The 14694-nt window shown below is 41.7% G+C and overlaps 1 protein-coding gene across 1 annotated transcript; it reads left to right on the top strand.

Moving 5' to 3' along the window:
- Positions 1-8412: 8412 nt before the first annotated feature.
- ccdc120b (coiled-coil domain containing 120b) lies at positions 8413-13050 on the top strand. The gene is made up of 9 exons (XM_053316306.1): positions 8413-8479; positions 8914-9044; positions 9633-9734; positions 9829-9949; positions 10108-10167; positions 10466-10619; positions 10764-10865; positions 11200-12228; positions 12954-13050. Exons 1-9 carry the CDS (start codon positions 8431-8433, stop codon positions 13048-13050), a joined length of 1845 nt encoding a protein of 614 aa, XP_053172281.1. The 5' UTR covers positions 8413-8430.
- Positions 13051-14694: the final 1644 nt, after the last annotated feature.

The raw sequence follows: 14694 nt of genomic DNA on the forward strand, positions 1-14694 counted from the left end.
AAATTTAAAAAATAAAAAATGTTGGCCCATCCCTTCTCCATTGCAATCCAGTGACTTTAACAATATGAAAGCTTATGTATCCTTAACATATATAAAACTCATTTTTATCACCTCGGGTTCCTCAAGTAACTGTGCAAAATTTGAAATGTATGGGAACAGTTAATTATTCTTTTAGAATTCAAACAGAATGGACATGAAAGGTTTTCAATATTTCCTGTCTTTGTCTTTTTGGAGACAGTGTGAAAATAAACTTTTCTTTCTGAATCCTTTTATGTTTGTCGAATACTGTCTGTTTGACTTCATACATCCCAAAGACTCTTGAGAACAATGTAAAGTTTTATATTCCTTAGTATTAGCATATAGCTGCTGCTTCAAATGTTTATCTAGCTGTTTCATCCTTTGTTTGTGTGTAAGAGACAACAGTACACTGAGCCGGATTATGTTTCAGTTACTGTCAGAGTGAACTAAGTGTTTGAATTATTGCTTTTATTATTCAACAGAGTTATTTCAATGGAAACTACAAATGTGTCTTGACTTGAATTGAGTTGAGCTTAAAGTCAAACATCTCTGCTGCCCTGAGACTTATTGGATTTACAGAATAGCTGGTCATGTAGGGATGAACTATTTTAATAACAGTTTCCTCTTTAAAAAGAAAACAACCTAAAATACTTTTAATTATGCTATACAGTTGAGCGTTATTATGAATATTGTGATTTATGTAACAGTTGGCACCATACCTGGTTTCCAATGCTTAATTACTGCATTAATAGCATGGCTCACAGAAAGAGTTGTATTATTTATATAGCTACTTTAAATTAGAATGTATAATATATTTAATACGCATTTATACCTACTGCAGATTTGTGAGGTTTCCAAAACAACATAGACAACCTATTTATAGCACAGGCATACATGCTGTGATTTATACATTTAAAATGAAAGGAATGAATAATAAAGATGTCCTGCATATGCAATAAAAATAGCCTTATTTAAGTTGTCTTAATTGGAGTAATAGGATCTCCTCAGGGGGCGGAACGGACTACACGCAGGCTACAACTGGATAACGTATTTTTCTTAGTGGATTAAGTGGCGCACATTGAAGGCATGTAACATCTGGGAGGGGCATCTTTGCTGTGACAGTGTCGAGTCAGTTGGCTGTGTAGAATAGAGGGTTTTCATCCGGTGCAGAAGGGAAACCTTTCTTCTTACTGAAAACAGGTCTGCTGAGATGCGCAGCGCTCCGACGCAGCGGAGGTCGAGAGGCTGCTGGTGAATTACAATTGGGATACGAAGCCACCATGAACGAGGGGCATTTTTCATTTATCGCGAATTGCCGCACATTTGATTCATCAGAGCATTCTTCTGAGGAGGATTTCGTCCTGTAGTCTCACACAGGAATGATTTTTTTCGGCTTGGCTTTGCTACAGAGGACCATGGAGACCTCCGGTCATGCTCTCTGGTAAGAGGGGATTCTGCTCCAAGATGTCCTTCTCATCCTCACTGGGCATATGAATGAAAAGCAGTCAACACAACCTATATAATCTCTATAAGAACACCTTGGCCTATATAGGAGTCTACAGAGCGTTACTATGCATTGTATTTATTGAGGCATGTAGTGTCAACCTTATCGTAAAAACAGGGTTTGTCATCGCGTCAGCCAGTGACACACCTGCGATATGTTATTGCTTCCATGAAGTAGTCCGGTGTGTTTCTTTATCAGCCGGTGCTGCCGTCTGCAAAGGCTATGCAGATGAAGGATGGCTGCTGTTGCAGGCTGAGAAGCCGGGCTTAATGTGGGCACACATGCTCTCCACACTGAGCTGAATAACACGCCTGTAAAATGAAATGCAAGGACTGACAGAGACGGGAATGCAATGTGTGTGTGTGTGTGTGTGTGTGTGTGTGTGTGTGTGTGTGTGTCTCATTTGGGGTTGTATTGTTTTCCAGCGCCTGTAAACACAAGAACATATTGTCTGTGGTGTACATTCATTAAAAGGCAGGAAATGCCGGGATTGCAACTGCATCTGCATGAATGCAAACAGGCAGCTTTAAAAGAGTGAAAATCTATGTCATGCTTCTTGGGAATACACAACTTCTCCCTGTTGCTGCATTGTTATGGAGCAGAATAGGCAGAAGCATGCTGCTCCTGCTGCTGTCTGCTGGGCCTTATTGATTTAACTGTTCTCATGCAGCAGTGTAAAGCCCTATTATTAACAGATTCCTGAACAAGGGTGTCTGTCTGCTTCTGAAAAAACTCCTCTAAATCTGTCGCAAGGGTCAGTCAGTGCCTTCAGGCTGATTCACTGCTAGTCCACCTTTGCTGTATTTGGGAGACACGAGAGGGTTTTCCACTTTGCTGCCGAGCATTTTATAAAGTGCTGATTGTTACTATTTTGGGGATCTTGTATTTCCTAGGGCTTTGAAATCATGCCGGACCATTAGACCCTCTCCAAAAACATTTGGCTTAGCTGCTTTATTGCAAGGTAAGGTAGGAGTCCATTTATGCTTGCTTTCATCTGGATCCCTTTGGATTTTAACACATGTTGGTGTTTGTTTTCTCCCTTCTCTGTTCACTGTTGTCTTCAAATCTGTAGCATGGCACTCTACTTGTCTATGAAGCACTCCCTGTGGTTTCCATACTACCTTGAGTGTTACAACTCAATCAAACACTATGGAAGTGGACCTTGACCCAGATTGGCGTAAACACAACACAGTGTTTTTGCCATGTTCTTACACGGAGCACATCAAGGTGACACTTCTCCTTTTATTACGCCCTCAAGACATGGACTGACATAATTTGAGCATCTGGTTCAGTAGTAGTTTACTGACATACACGCATGTTTACACTTTCACAAACTCACCATCTGATCTGAATAGAAGACCTCTCAGCAAACCCTTTTACCTGTACATTGTCATGGATTTAAATTTAAGAAAGGATGCTATTGGTGTCATCCAACGTGTCTTAGTGCTTAGTGTGTGAGCTCAGGGAATCAATTCCCAGACCTTATCAAGTGTTGAAAATACACCAGAGCAGCAGCGCAGAGAGAATTCACCCACATTTCTGCAGTTATAAAGAACATGGGATCACAAGAGAATCAGATCAGGCTGTTATGCATGCATAGTAATGAATGGATGTGTATGGCTGCCGCTGCACATCCTAAGCAGTTCTGAACTCCCTCCAAAACCAACAAAGCGGATTACAGGCACTGTGGAACATGAAGATGTCTATGGAATACATACAGAAATACCTCCAGGTGTTACAGAGCAAAGGGAAAATGTATAGGAATAATCCCCTTGGACGTTAGAGCCACATTCCTTTCTTTATTACTCCTCCCCACCTCAGCTTAGCAGAATCCAGGTGGATGGCAATCACCAAGATTGCTTTGTTTCACCCGCGGTAGTCGTGTGAAATGTGGAAAGGTGAGCATCAAGGCCGGAGAGGAGAAATAGCCAGCCTCATGATTGGTCAGACTGAGCTAAGCTGCCATGCTATGTGCTGATAAGCGTGTTATAAATCAGCACAAGAAGAGATCATATTAGTGACGGGGGGTTGGAGACGGGGTCATCTGACCTTCCATAAGCCCTCTACAGTTCTTTGGTAGGGGTTAGTCAGGTGGAGGTAGTTCAGTAGTAAATCCTCTGAATTGAGTCAGCTGTATGTCCCAGCTGACCATGATCTTCTATTCATACTAGTCATAAATGTAGAATGCCTTTTTATCTTTAGGTTAAAAACATTTGGGTGTTGACATTTCTACTCTACGTCCTCATCATTACAATTTGCCAATGGGTGTATAACGTCTTTGGAGGTTGATGGTGAATGGCAGGGAGAGCATTCAGGCAAAGGTCACATTACTTTTCTCTAACAAATGAAAAAAACAAGATGCAACATGTTCAATGAAAATGTCAATGCTACACAGTCTGAGACACCGTTGATTTTGTTTTAACTCCTCAGCAACAGCTTGGGACTTTTAATGCTTGTCTAACAGGGGCTGAATAGTTGTAACCCTGGTCTGGTTACCATGTGTAAGTTCACAACAGCAACAGCTGTGTCAACACCAACAGTCAACATGGGGGGCTGCCAGCCTCACCTGTCCGTAGTGAACATGAGGTGATACTTCAGCTGCTCTTTTACACGTCAGCTGCTCCAGTTCGCCCGTTGACAGGATTAACAAACGTATTGTGCATCTCATGTAGGTTGGAACAGATGGAGAAGCAGCTACTGTAACATATTAAGACATGCTGTTCTGTAAGTCAAGAATGCATCTCTTCCATAAATGCTGTTGACAACAGTAGGCTGTTCCTGGGACTCTTGGGCTGGATAAAAGCTGACAGCAGAGAGAGTGAATCTCTTTAAAAAAGCTTAGAGGCATCGTGTTTATCAAGGGGTGAGGAAGCTGGATATAAAACTGCTGCCTGTAGGAATTTAGCTTTGAATGTTGAGATCTAATATGCATGACGTCTAAGCAAAACAGAGAGCAGAGGAGTTCCTTGTTTGGACATGGTAGGATTGGACCTACCGTACAGGCGTCGGACTTGAATATTAAACTCCTTGCTGATTTGCATTCGTGTGATGCGAGCAGCACAGGGGCAGCTCACTCATTGCACGCCTCATGTTTTAATCAACATGGCTCCCACGGTGCTATCTGTACTGCCATCCAGCCCCTGATCCTCCCCCCTACACATGCTAAGTCAACATGTGTTTGATGATGGTGTTAGGTTCATATCTCTTGTATTCATATCTCTCACGATCCTTCCTTTGATGCGGGTCTCTGTGACTTATCTGATTCTTGGTTGTCCCCCATGTCTCCTGCAGGCTTCTCTCTGGAATGTGATGTAGTCCCCTGTTGTTGTACCTGTACCTCTGCACACATCTGCTCACCAGATGTTTAAGCAGTTTGAACCAGTGAGCTCACAGATACCCTCAGGTGTGTTATTTGTTAGACTCAGTAGTGGTTAGAGGGAGACCTGTTGCAGTTGATTGATTCTCACTGTTACTCCATCCTTTGTCATTCACTGAGGTGATGCTTGAGTTTGTGACAACACTGGAGTGATGATGCTGTTTGAGGCTATGCATGTTTTGATGTTAAGCTCTCACTACTGTGGTGTTTTTGGGATCTTTTACCAGAGGTTGTGGCTTTTATTGTCATGTAGTTTTTCTTTACATTTCCTTTCCGTCATTTTTCTCTCTGTAGGTGACACCTTTTCAATTTCAGTTTATGTGTAACTATTGCTGCTAGCATAAAGTGGAAGTCATCTTCTGTTGATTCCAAACAGCAACAACTGATTATTAAGTTTTATAAGAAGCAAATGGAGAAGCTTCCAGGAACTAGGTATACTCTGGGTTCAACTAAAGTGAAAGTGTAACTTTTTAAACAGCCGGCAATAACAGGATAATGACAGATGATAATTGTTTAAAGTCTTTTGATTCTATTTTATTGTATTTCTACTTAGTTTATGCTTTTTATTATTATCATTCTAAAAGTTCAATCTCGATCTCTTAACCTAGTTTTAGTCTAGCTTTTGATAAACCATTTCTCTTACTCTTTCTTATTTATTTATTTAATTAATCCCTTATTTGTATTTATTTTATTTACATTTTCTAATCATTTTATTCATTTAAGCTTATCATCCTTATTTTCTTTAAATTTTTGTCCTTTAATGTGTTCTTTGTTTTTGTTCTCCCATTGTTTTTAATTCCTTTTCTTTATGTTTCTTCTTGTTCTGTCCTATTATCAGCTTGTCAATCAGCTGTGAAGCACTTTGAAGTACACTAGCCTGTATGAAAGGTGCTATATAAACTACGTTTGGTCGATTGCTTGATTGCTTGATTGATTGATTGATTGAGACGCTAAAACATAGTGTAAAGTGCACCACATGTCAGCCATGTTGTTGAGTGTCATATCCAAAGATGCCATACAGTTCAAGTCAAAAGTCTGGGCCCACCTTCCCTTTTTCTTTATTGATAAAGTATGTCCAAACCTTCGACTGGTACTGTGCATATGGAATGAGTGTGTTGCCATATAGAGTAGTACTGAGAGAGAGTCAGTATGTCAGCCAACTTACCCAGTAATGTCACTTACACAGCTTTATCTACTTGCTAACATGATCTTGACCTGCTTTATGTTAAAACTGCCTTGAGATAACCTTTGTTGTTATTTGGAGCTATATGAATAAAATTGAATTGAATTGAATTAACATTAGCTAACAATAGCAACCATAAGCAAAACTTTACAGTGTCTTAGAATAAGCAAGAGTGTCCAAGTCGCATATAAATGTAAATAAACCTTTTTATATTAGTAAGAGGGAGTTGTGTTGTTTCTTCTTGAAAGGTTACATAGTCTCTCTTTAAATCACTGTATTAGCAGTCATAGAGCAGCAAAGAAAACATGCATGGAATGGATTGTTAGTTTTATAGAGATAAAGCCCACATTTCAGAGAATGAAAAGGATAGCAGCAACTTTCCAAGCAAATGTTTTGGTTTCTGGACAAAGCCATTCTTAAAAGGCATGGCAGCATTTTGGCTCCAGCATTCAGCTGCCCAGCAACCATCCAGAGGAACACCAAATGTCTGTGTCCGTCTCCTCTTGACTGCCTCTCTCAGGGGGCTCACTGCTCAACGGAGCACAGCCGTGACACTGCTTTCTACATTCCCAGGTGAAAGTCACATGCAGTATTAGATTAACTTCAAATGTGATCATCATGAACCTGGTTTTGTGTAACAGGATTCATGTGAGCTTTTGTCTGAGAGGGCAGTCGTAACTCTGCCACTTGTTTAGTGTGAAAGGCTCCTACTTGTCTGTCAGTGGGAGGTCAAGCATGCTGGGGGTTTTCACACGTACAGGAGCAAACAGCAGTTACTGGTTCAGTTCCAGGACAGGAGCCAACGCAAACTGGGTAGAAATATTTCAAGTATGTCTTCACACAAAGCGAGCCTCACTCTTTATGTTGTTTGAGTCGGCAAAACAGAACACTGTGTCTTACTGACCCCAAAAATCAAAAAGCTGGTCAGTTGTGTGCAGAGCTTTGAGACAGCTGCTCTTTTCAGCCGACTAACTGATAGATAAACGTTTCCTTTTGAAAGATGCGACACTGCCAGAAGCAGTCTTTGGAAGTGTAATTTTGATTCAGCCCTTGAGGCCTTCCATCTAGATTTGTGGGTTGAATGGAGTCATTTTATGATTTACTCAACTGGCAAGGCGACAGCAAGATGCTTGTTTATGGCAGCGATTTGTGAGCAGCATTGAGTGAGGGGCTTTTGGCAGTTAATGCTAACGCTATTTTGGGATGTCAGGTCTCTATTGGGTATTCGGGAAGAGGCTTTGTTTGTAATGAACCTCTATTATGTGGGGAAAAGTGCACATGAAACATTGCTCACTTCCTGCAGTCAATTGAAGGCAACATTTCTTGTCGAGGGTTGTAAAAAAAAAGAAAGAAGTGTTTTATTCAGGTTGATTTTTTCCATGTCAACAGAATTATCCCAGATGATCCAAAAAATAGAAGCCATAAAATACAGTAAAGGTAATTCCTTTTAAAGTAAGCTCCATGTAAACCTGGATATTTATGACAGCAGGAAACCCCACTGAACATTGCATTTATTCCTCGCCTCTGTTATTTATTCCATCACTTTGTTGCTGGCTCCGTTCCTCTGGCTCCCTCTCCTTCTTTGTACCAGTAGCTATTGAGCTGTTGAGACATAAAACATACAGGGTTTAGGTTTCTCCCCCTCATTTCTCTTTATACATTATTAATGTTACTTTTCCTGTCTCATTTTTCCTCCTCTTTGTAAATTAATTGGTCGCTAATTGCATGTGAGAGCTAATTTTAGAGCATTACTCACTTTCAAAATGCTTTAAGGTGCAAGTTAGTTAAGGCTTTTTTGGAACTTTTAATTAATAACTTTTTTTTTGTTTGGCTTAAACTGCTTAAATGCATATTATAAATGTGGCTTTTTATATTGTTAAATTGGGGTTTATAGTGCTTTTAATGTAATGTAATGTTAACAGATTCTCTTTACTGGATACAATATTACAAATTGACTTGCTGTGTTTTTGATGATTTGTGTATACTTAACAGTCATAGAGGAAAAAGAAGTTCCACTGTCTTTTCTCATCAAGTTACATTTTTTTAATCTTTTGAAGGATTCAGCTTTAGACACCTGAGAAGAGGTGCAGTGGCTCCCCCTGATGGTACCTTGTGTCATCTGAAAATAGGAGAGACCCATGCTTATCTACTGCTGACTTGCCAGAAATGCAACCACTGACTCTACACCTCAAGACAACACATGGCTGATACCGCAAGGTTAGAGGGGGACGGAATATGGACAAATGTGCGCTGCTGTTGCATCTCAGCTGTGGTTTAATCTCACTTTCTTTTCATCAGGTGAGGGCGTGCCTGGGAGTGTGAATTGTAAAGTCCCCAGAATTACATCACATGGAGGTCAAAGGACATGTGATCACATCCATGGGTTTGGGGGCTCCAGGTGAGTAATGGTTTCTCGCGGACCCTGGTGTGAAGACACACATTATCGTGTCTGGACAAGCCTGAAATGGCCTGTCTAATCTATCAGTTTGTGTTTTTTCTGACGGTTCAACTGAATGAAAACAAAAGTGTTTTCCTCTTGGGAACAACCAACTAGAAAAACAGCTGTACGTGTGAAGGCCTTTTGTTCACATACTGTCACCACAGCTGTGAGATAATCTTATCAGAACACTCAATAGCTGTGAACAGACATGTTATTGTTAGAAACGGATACTTTAAAAGGCAACCATTGTGATAGTGTAATACATTTCCAAAAGTCTAATTAAATTAAACTATTTTACAGTCATTTTTGACCTTTTGACCAGAATTTTTTGACCCATGTCAATTGTTAATTCAGACTTTCTGAGGATGCCTTGTGTTTCTTGTGTTGTGTAGATGTTCAAGGCTGCCAGGACAGCAAGCTGCAGGCTGAGAGGGTCGCAGCTCTGCAGGAGAGGAAGCAGGCCCTGGAGGCTCTCCTCAACAGCAGAGTGGGAGAGCTCAAACAAGTCTGTTTGCAGGAAGCAGTGAGTAGCTCACTTCTGATCCATATGATAAGTAGTAATCTATTGTGTTTTACCTGATGAGAGTGGCTTAATTACAGTAATTACATGTTTTCTCTGTTCTATAGATATAAAACAGAAAAATCAGTCAATTTTTACTTATGAGCTTAGATGTAACTGCCAACAAAGGTTGGATATTAATATTTTCCTGATTGCTCCTGAGAATATGTCGGCACATCTTCATAAAGCACCAGCTGCCTCCGCTTTTCATTAACAGCTGCTTAACACATCCTGATTTTTTTTCAGCAGGATGTGTAGTGACGCGCTCTCACTGTCTATTCTTGGGTTCACAAGTTGCCAATTTTCGGTGTCAGCGTAGCTAATTTAGAAGTGAGGTGCACTACTCATCTGCAGAGTTACTCTTTTTCTACTTTGGAGGCAAACTATGATAGTAACATTATTTCTGTCATCTCTATTTCAGAGCAGTGAAGCATTTAAAGGATCTCTTATTGGGACTTAAAGTTATCTGTTAAGTGGTTTCATTTTATGGACCTCACAGGCCAGTGTGAAGGTGGATTGTAGTTACTGGAGGCTAATGAATGTCCTCTGCAGGAGCTGACTGGGAAGTTGCCACGTGCTTTCCCCCTGGAGACGGGGGAGAAACCACCGGTGGTGCAGCGCAGAGCTGGCCTGTCGCCCAATAGCAAGGCAGAGGTAAGTCAACACCTTGAATATCAATTGTGTTTACGCAGCAGCTGTGTTGCCATGTGTAATGTGGTCTAACACAGCCTGTTGTCCCCGGCTGTAGGATGAAGCTGCCCAAAGAAAGCAGATGAAAGCCATCTTCACTGGTGCTTTGTACAGACATGTGGAATCAGACCGAAATGTCCCAAATAGCAAGAGGACAGTTCATCGGGGTTGTCATACAGGTAGAACTACACAGCAACTTGATGCACACCTGTACAAACATATGTCAAAAACTGAAAAATCTAAAAAAAATGAATAAATCATGTAACGTTTTACGCTTTTAGTAAATATTTCAGATTTGCTATGTTGTCTGTGAGCTGAATGTCTTGTTGTCTTTTAGAGGACACTGTCATGTCTGAGAGTACAAGCTCCATGTCAGATTCAACGTCCCATGATAATGGTGAGTCAACTGTATGCACACTGTCTTCCAACAGCTGTCTCTTTTTCTCAACATCATAACAAACTCAACTGAAGCATGATCAAACATCATTTCTAAAACAAGCAGTGTTTTACATTTCACATTCAACTTGGCGAGTGGGAGACTCATGAACATTTGTGGCATTAAAGATGTTGAATATGGAATATCATTTAAGTTGTAAACCCAAAATAACCTTGCTGGATCTTCGTGCCTTAAATGAAAGTAATCTGTAAATTAGCTTCACTTCTTTTCATTTGTTTATTGTCTTCTCTTTTAACAGAGTCCTCTCCCAGTGTGGCTGCTGACCAGCGCTCTCTGTCGCAGCCCCGGCTCACTGTGGGCAGTCCTGACCACAGAATCAGCAGGAAGCTGTCTCCAGTTGAGATTTACTATGAGATGAGAACACGTCGCAACTCTGTCACAAGCTCTGTTAGGTACTTTTCTTCAGTGGCAGCTCTGTCTTCTTAATCTGTCTGGGAGTGTACCTACTGTACTGTGTGTGATGTGCACAATCATGTTGTCATCTATTGGTGGTAACTGGTAAATGCATCTATGTACTCTGGTGTTACTTTTCACAGCCCAACCCACTCTTTACCAAGAAGTGCATCTAACGTTGAAGGGAGAAGTGTTCCAGCTACTCCTCTGTTGGCCCGAACTGCTCCGATCAGCGTTCATGTCAGGTAATCTGAGATACTGGGTTGCTTCAGTCTATGCAGCACAGCTACAGTTCCCCCCACTGTGATGAAGACAGTGTTTGGAAATGGCTTGATGAAGGAGTTGAATGAAGACAGAGTCAAGGTTCTAACAACGATTAGTGTCATATTTAGCCACCAGCAAGTGCTTTAGCTCAACATTTGTTCTTTAAGCAGAAAAACTGTGTTCATTCTTAAGTGATTTTCTGTGAAATGCAATTACACAGTTTTGATTAAAAACAACTTTCAATCACTCTTCATTATCCGTAGTTACTCGGAGTCTTCTCCTATTGTAAGATGTTGTTCTCCACCTCTGCCATAGGTCGGATGCGTCTGGGGGTAATGGGTTGAAGCAGTGGTCTGGCAGCCTGGATGTGCCATATATGATTCCACTGGCCCAGGAGGGCTCCTCCTCTGACCGCCGAAGCTGCCCTTACAGCTCAAGGGCCAGACGCAGTAACAGCTCCGAGGCCCTGCTGGATAGATCGAGCCTCCCTGACGATCCAGCGTCCAGAAATGGTATGCCCCCCAGAGGAGGGCCCTACAAGAGCTCAGAGACACTGACTGACGGCAAGCTTCGACACATTCACCTGGGCAGCCCTGAGAGACATGTGGACAGCTCTGTGGAACAGGCCAAGCTGCGCCTGTCCATGGGAGGCAGGGGGGCTGGAGGGGGCTACAACGAGCTACTGATGGACTATATCTGGGGCAAACAGCAGAGGATGCAAGTGCAGCACCACTTGTACCAGTCCACAGGCAGGATCTGGCAGGACCTGCCCTCCCCGCGCTCCTCTACTGCAGCGGTGCCTCCCCATGCCAACGGCTTTTCCCATTCCCAAGTGCACCTACCCAGCGCTGCACCTCCTTACAGCCCCATGGTCCTCCGAGGGTCCCAAGCTGAACTGCGCAGGGTCAAAGTCACTAGAACCAAATCTTGTGGGCCCTTTATTCCTTTGCAGCAACATCCCCAGGATGCCATCCTGCTGTCCGCATATGAATCTCCCCTTCCTGCCTCCGGCACCACCACATCCTCCATCCCCAACCTGCACCCTTACCAGACTGAGCTGTCTGGCACCTCCTTCGGCCGCAGACCCCCACAGTTCTCTCTTCCAACCCCAGAGGACTCGACGCGAAGCCTGCATAAAGCCCTGGCTCTGGAGGGCTTGAGGGACTGGTACCTGAGGAACGCCCTCGGCTATCCTCCTGCTGCCCCAAAGGGCCATGAAGCAGGCATCTCTCGCCTCTCACACCCCCACCCACTTGCCCCGTCTGTTCAAGGTGAATCAGCCAACCTCCACAGGTCTCAGATACCCCAGTCAGCCAGCTTCCACGGTCACCCGCTGCATGGAAGGTCAGTATTTTGTTTGTTGTTTTTTTTTTACCTGTTTTTACAGCTTTATCTATTTTACCCCTGTTTGTCTATTGGCGAGAGTCTGCACAGTGCATTTGCCTTAAGAGTGGGAGAAGAAACTATAAGAATAATAATTTTGGATACCGAGAATAACAAGAAGCATGTCTGCACATACAGTCACTCACTCACTCTGCACCTCTCAGAATTGCTTTAACGTCTGTCTCGCTGGAATCTGGCAGCCGAGGATGGTTCCATTACTCTCACTCCGTCCCGAACCAATCCATCTATCATCCTGTGACTTTTACAGTCTAGGTTGTTTTATTTTTGTTTGTGTTTGGATTTTTGCTCCGTCAGCATTATCTCCTGCCACTGCTGCTGGCTGCCTCATGCCAATATCCAGGCTGTTTGTTTCCTGATCAAAAACACTCTCAGATACAGCTCACAGACTTCAATCAATAACCCAAAAAGGAAAGGAGTCATATTTACACAATGAATAAAATCTATAAAACTTAAGATATCAATTGTGGAAATGCAATAATTAAAGTTTTTTTCCCCCACCTTCCTTAGTTTTACATACATTCGAATTTTCAAGGACATTTATCCCTAAACTGCATTAGAAATAAAACTTTCATTCCATTAAGATGTATTCTCACTGTGGTTTTACCCTCCACCGCATGCCTCTGGTTTGCGGTGTGCTGTATTGATTTGTGTTGCCTCCCCAACAGGTCGATGGAGTTCTCTCTCTATCAGGAGACTCCTCATCCACAGACGCAAGAGGCGACCCCAAAGGAGCCCACTGCAGACCCAGGCACGCTCGTCTGAAGCAGCAGAACACACACACACACACACACACACACACACACACACTCTACATTTATCTGAGCAAAAACAGTATAACCTCACATAGTCACGCACACTTATACAGACAAGTTGATACAGTGTGACCTCAACAGCAAAGCAAAACATGGCAACCTCAGCAGAAAAAAGACTGTAATAAAGGAGAAACTGTAGCTGTACAGTGTGAAAAAGCCTTGGCAAGTTGTGTTATAACTGATCCCACCAATATATGAACTTCAAACCCAGGAGGTGACTTACGGTGCATCTTATGGTCATGCTGTACTTCATATATCAATATTTCTGGTCCAACACAAGCAGTAAGATCCTTCCTAATAACCCTGAAAAGTCTCCCAAGATATACTTTTTTACAGAATATATACAACTCTAAATTACTATTTTGTATCTTCTGAGATATAAAGAACAGTTATATTAAAGAGGTAATTTATTGCTCATTAAACATGTGATATACGTAGATGTTATACGAGCTCATTTGAAAAGTATTAATACATGCCGGTGAATGTGTGTTTGTAATCTATATAAAACGCAAAAACATGCTTCAATCCTCATCTGCCGTTGATTTCACTGTCATTTGTATTCACGTTTGATAACTGGGCCATGAACTGTAGCATATTGGAGTAGCAGATGGGAGTGCCTAAATGTTCTAATGCAGCAACATAAACATTGGTTAGAAAACTTTAAAGTGCTTTCTAATAATCTGTAATACTAGCATTAAGCCTTTGTGAGCTTAGTCGAATCAGAAAACTGAAAGCAGTTCACGATGTCACTAAATTAGGGTATTTGGAATGATGTCATTTCTATTGTGATTTTTTTTTCTCTTCTAGATTCAGCTCGGTGCTGGCTGACAATGTAGCTTTCTCTGTGTCGACCTGGACAGAATAATTAGAATGAATTAGTTTTAGGGAAAAACCTGAGGGCTGTTGTGAGACCTACTGTATGGCAGTGGCACATGACTGTGTGACAACAATTTACTCTGTTAAAATCTGTCTTTCTGCAGTTAGTTGTGGAGGATTTGACTGTCATACACAGCACTTTATGAACATCTTAAGCCTTAATTCCTTATGAAATTGTCACCAAAAGAGATGACAGGCTGTAGGAAGGTTTTGACAGGGTTTATAGCAGGGATAAATTAAGGGAAGTGAGTTCTGTCATCATCTGCTGAAGGTCTATCTGAGAGTTAGTCTGTATATAGTGTGGATTGTACTGATCAGTTTTAAGCTGATATTTTATTCCCGTACTAACAATGTAATTTTTAAACTAACCACATAATACTGTATGTAATCACAAAAGCCCCTTGTCCCCATTCCTTCTACCCCCAAGTGAGCACTATTTAATTGGTTGTAAAAAGTGAGGTTGATGGTGTGAACAGAATAGGGCTGCTGCAGTATTGAATGGTGGTGTGAGCAGGTCTCACACCAGAGAATTTGTTTATGAGAATTCATGCTGGCTGATTTTGTATTTGTATTGATTTTAGCATTTCAACTCATTTCATGTGCTTGGTTTTTGTGACTTTTAAAATCTACTTTTTTTCATCATAATATATTTCTAAGTTTGTAATCAGATTCTTGATAACACTGAAATGTAAACTTCAGAAAAATCAGCGTAAGAAAT

This window comes from Scomber japonicus, chromosome 3, assembly GCF_027409825.1.
Source record: "Scomber japonicus isolate fScoJap1 chromosome 3, fScoJap1.pri, whole genome shotgun sequence".
Taxonomy (NCBI): Eukaryota; Metazoa; Chordata; class Actinopteri; order Scombriformes; family Scombridae; genus Scomber; species Scomber japonicus.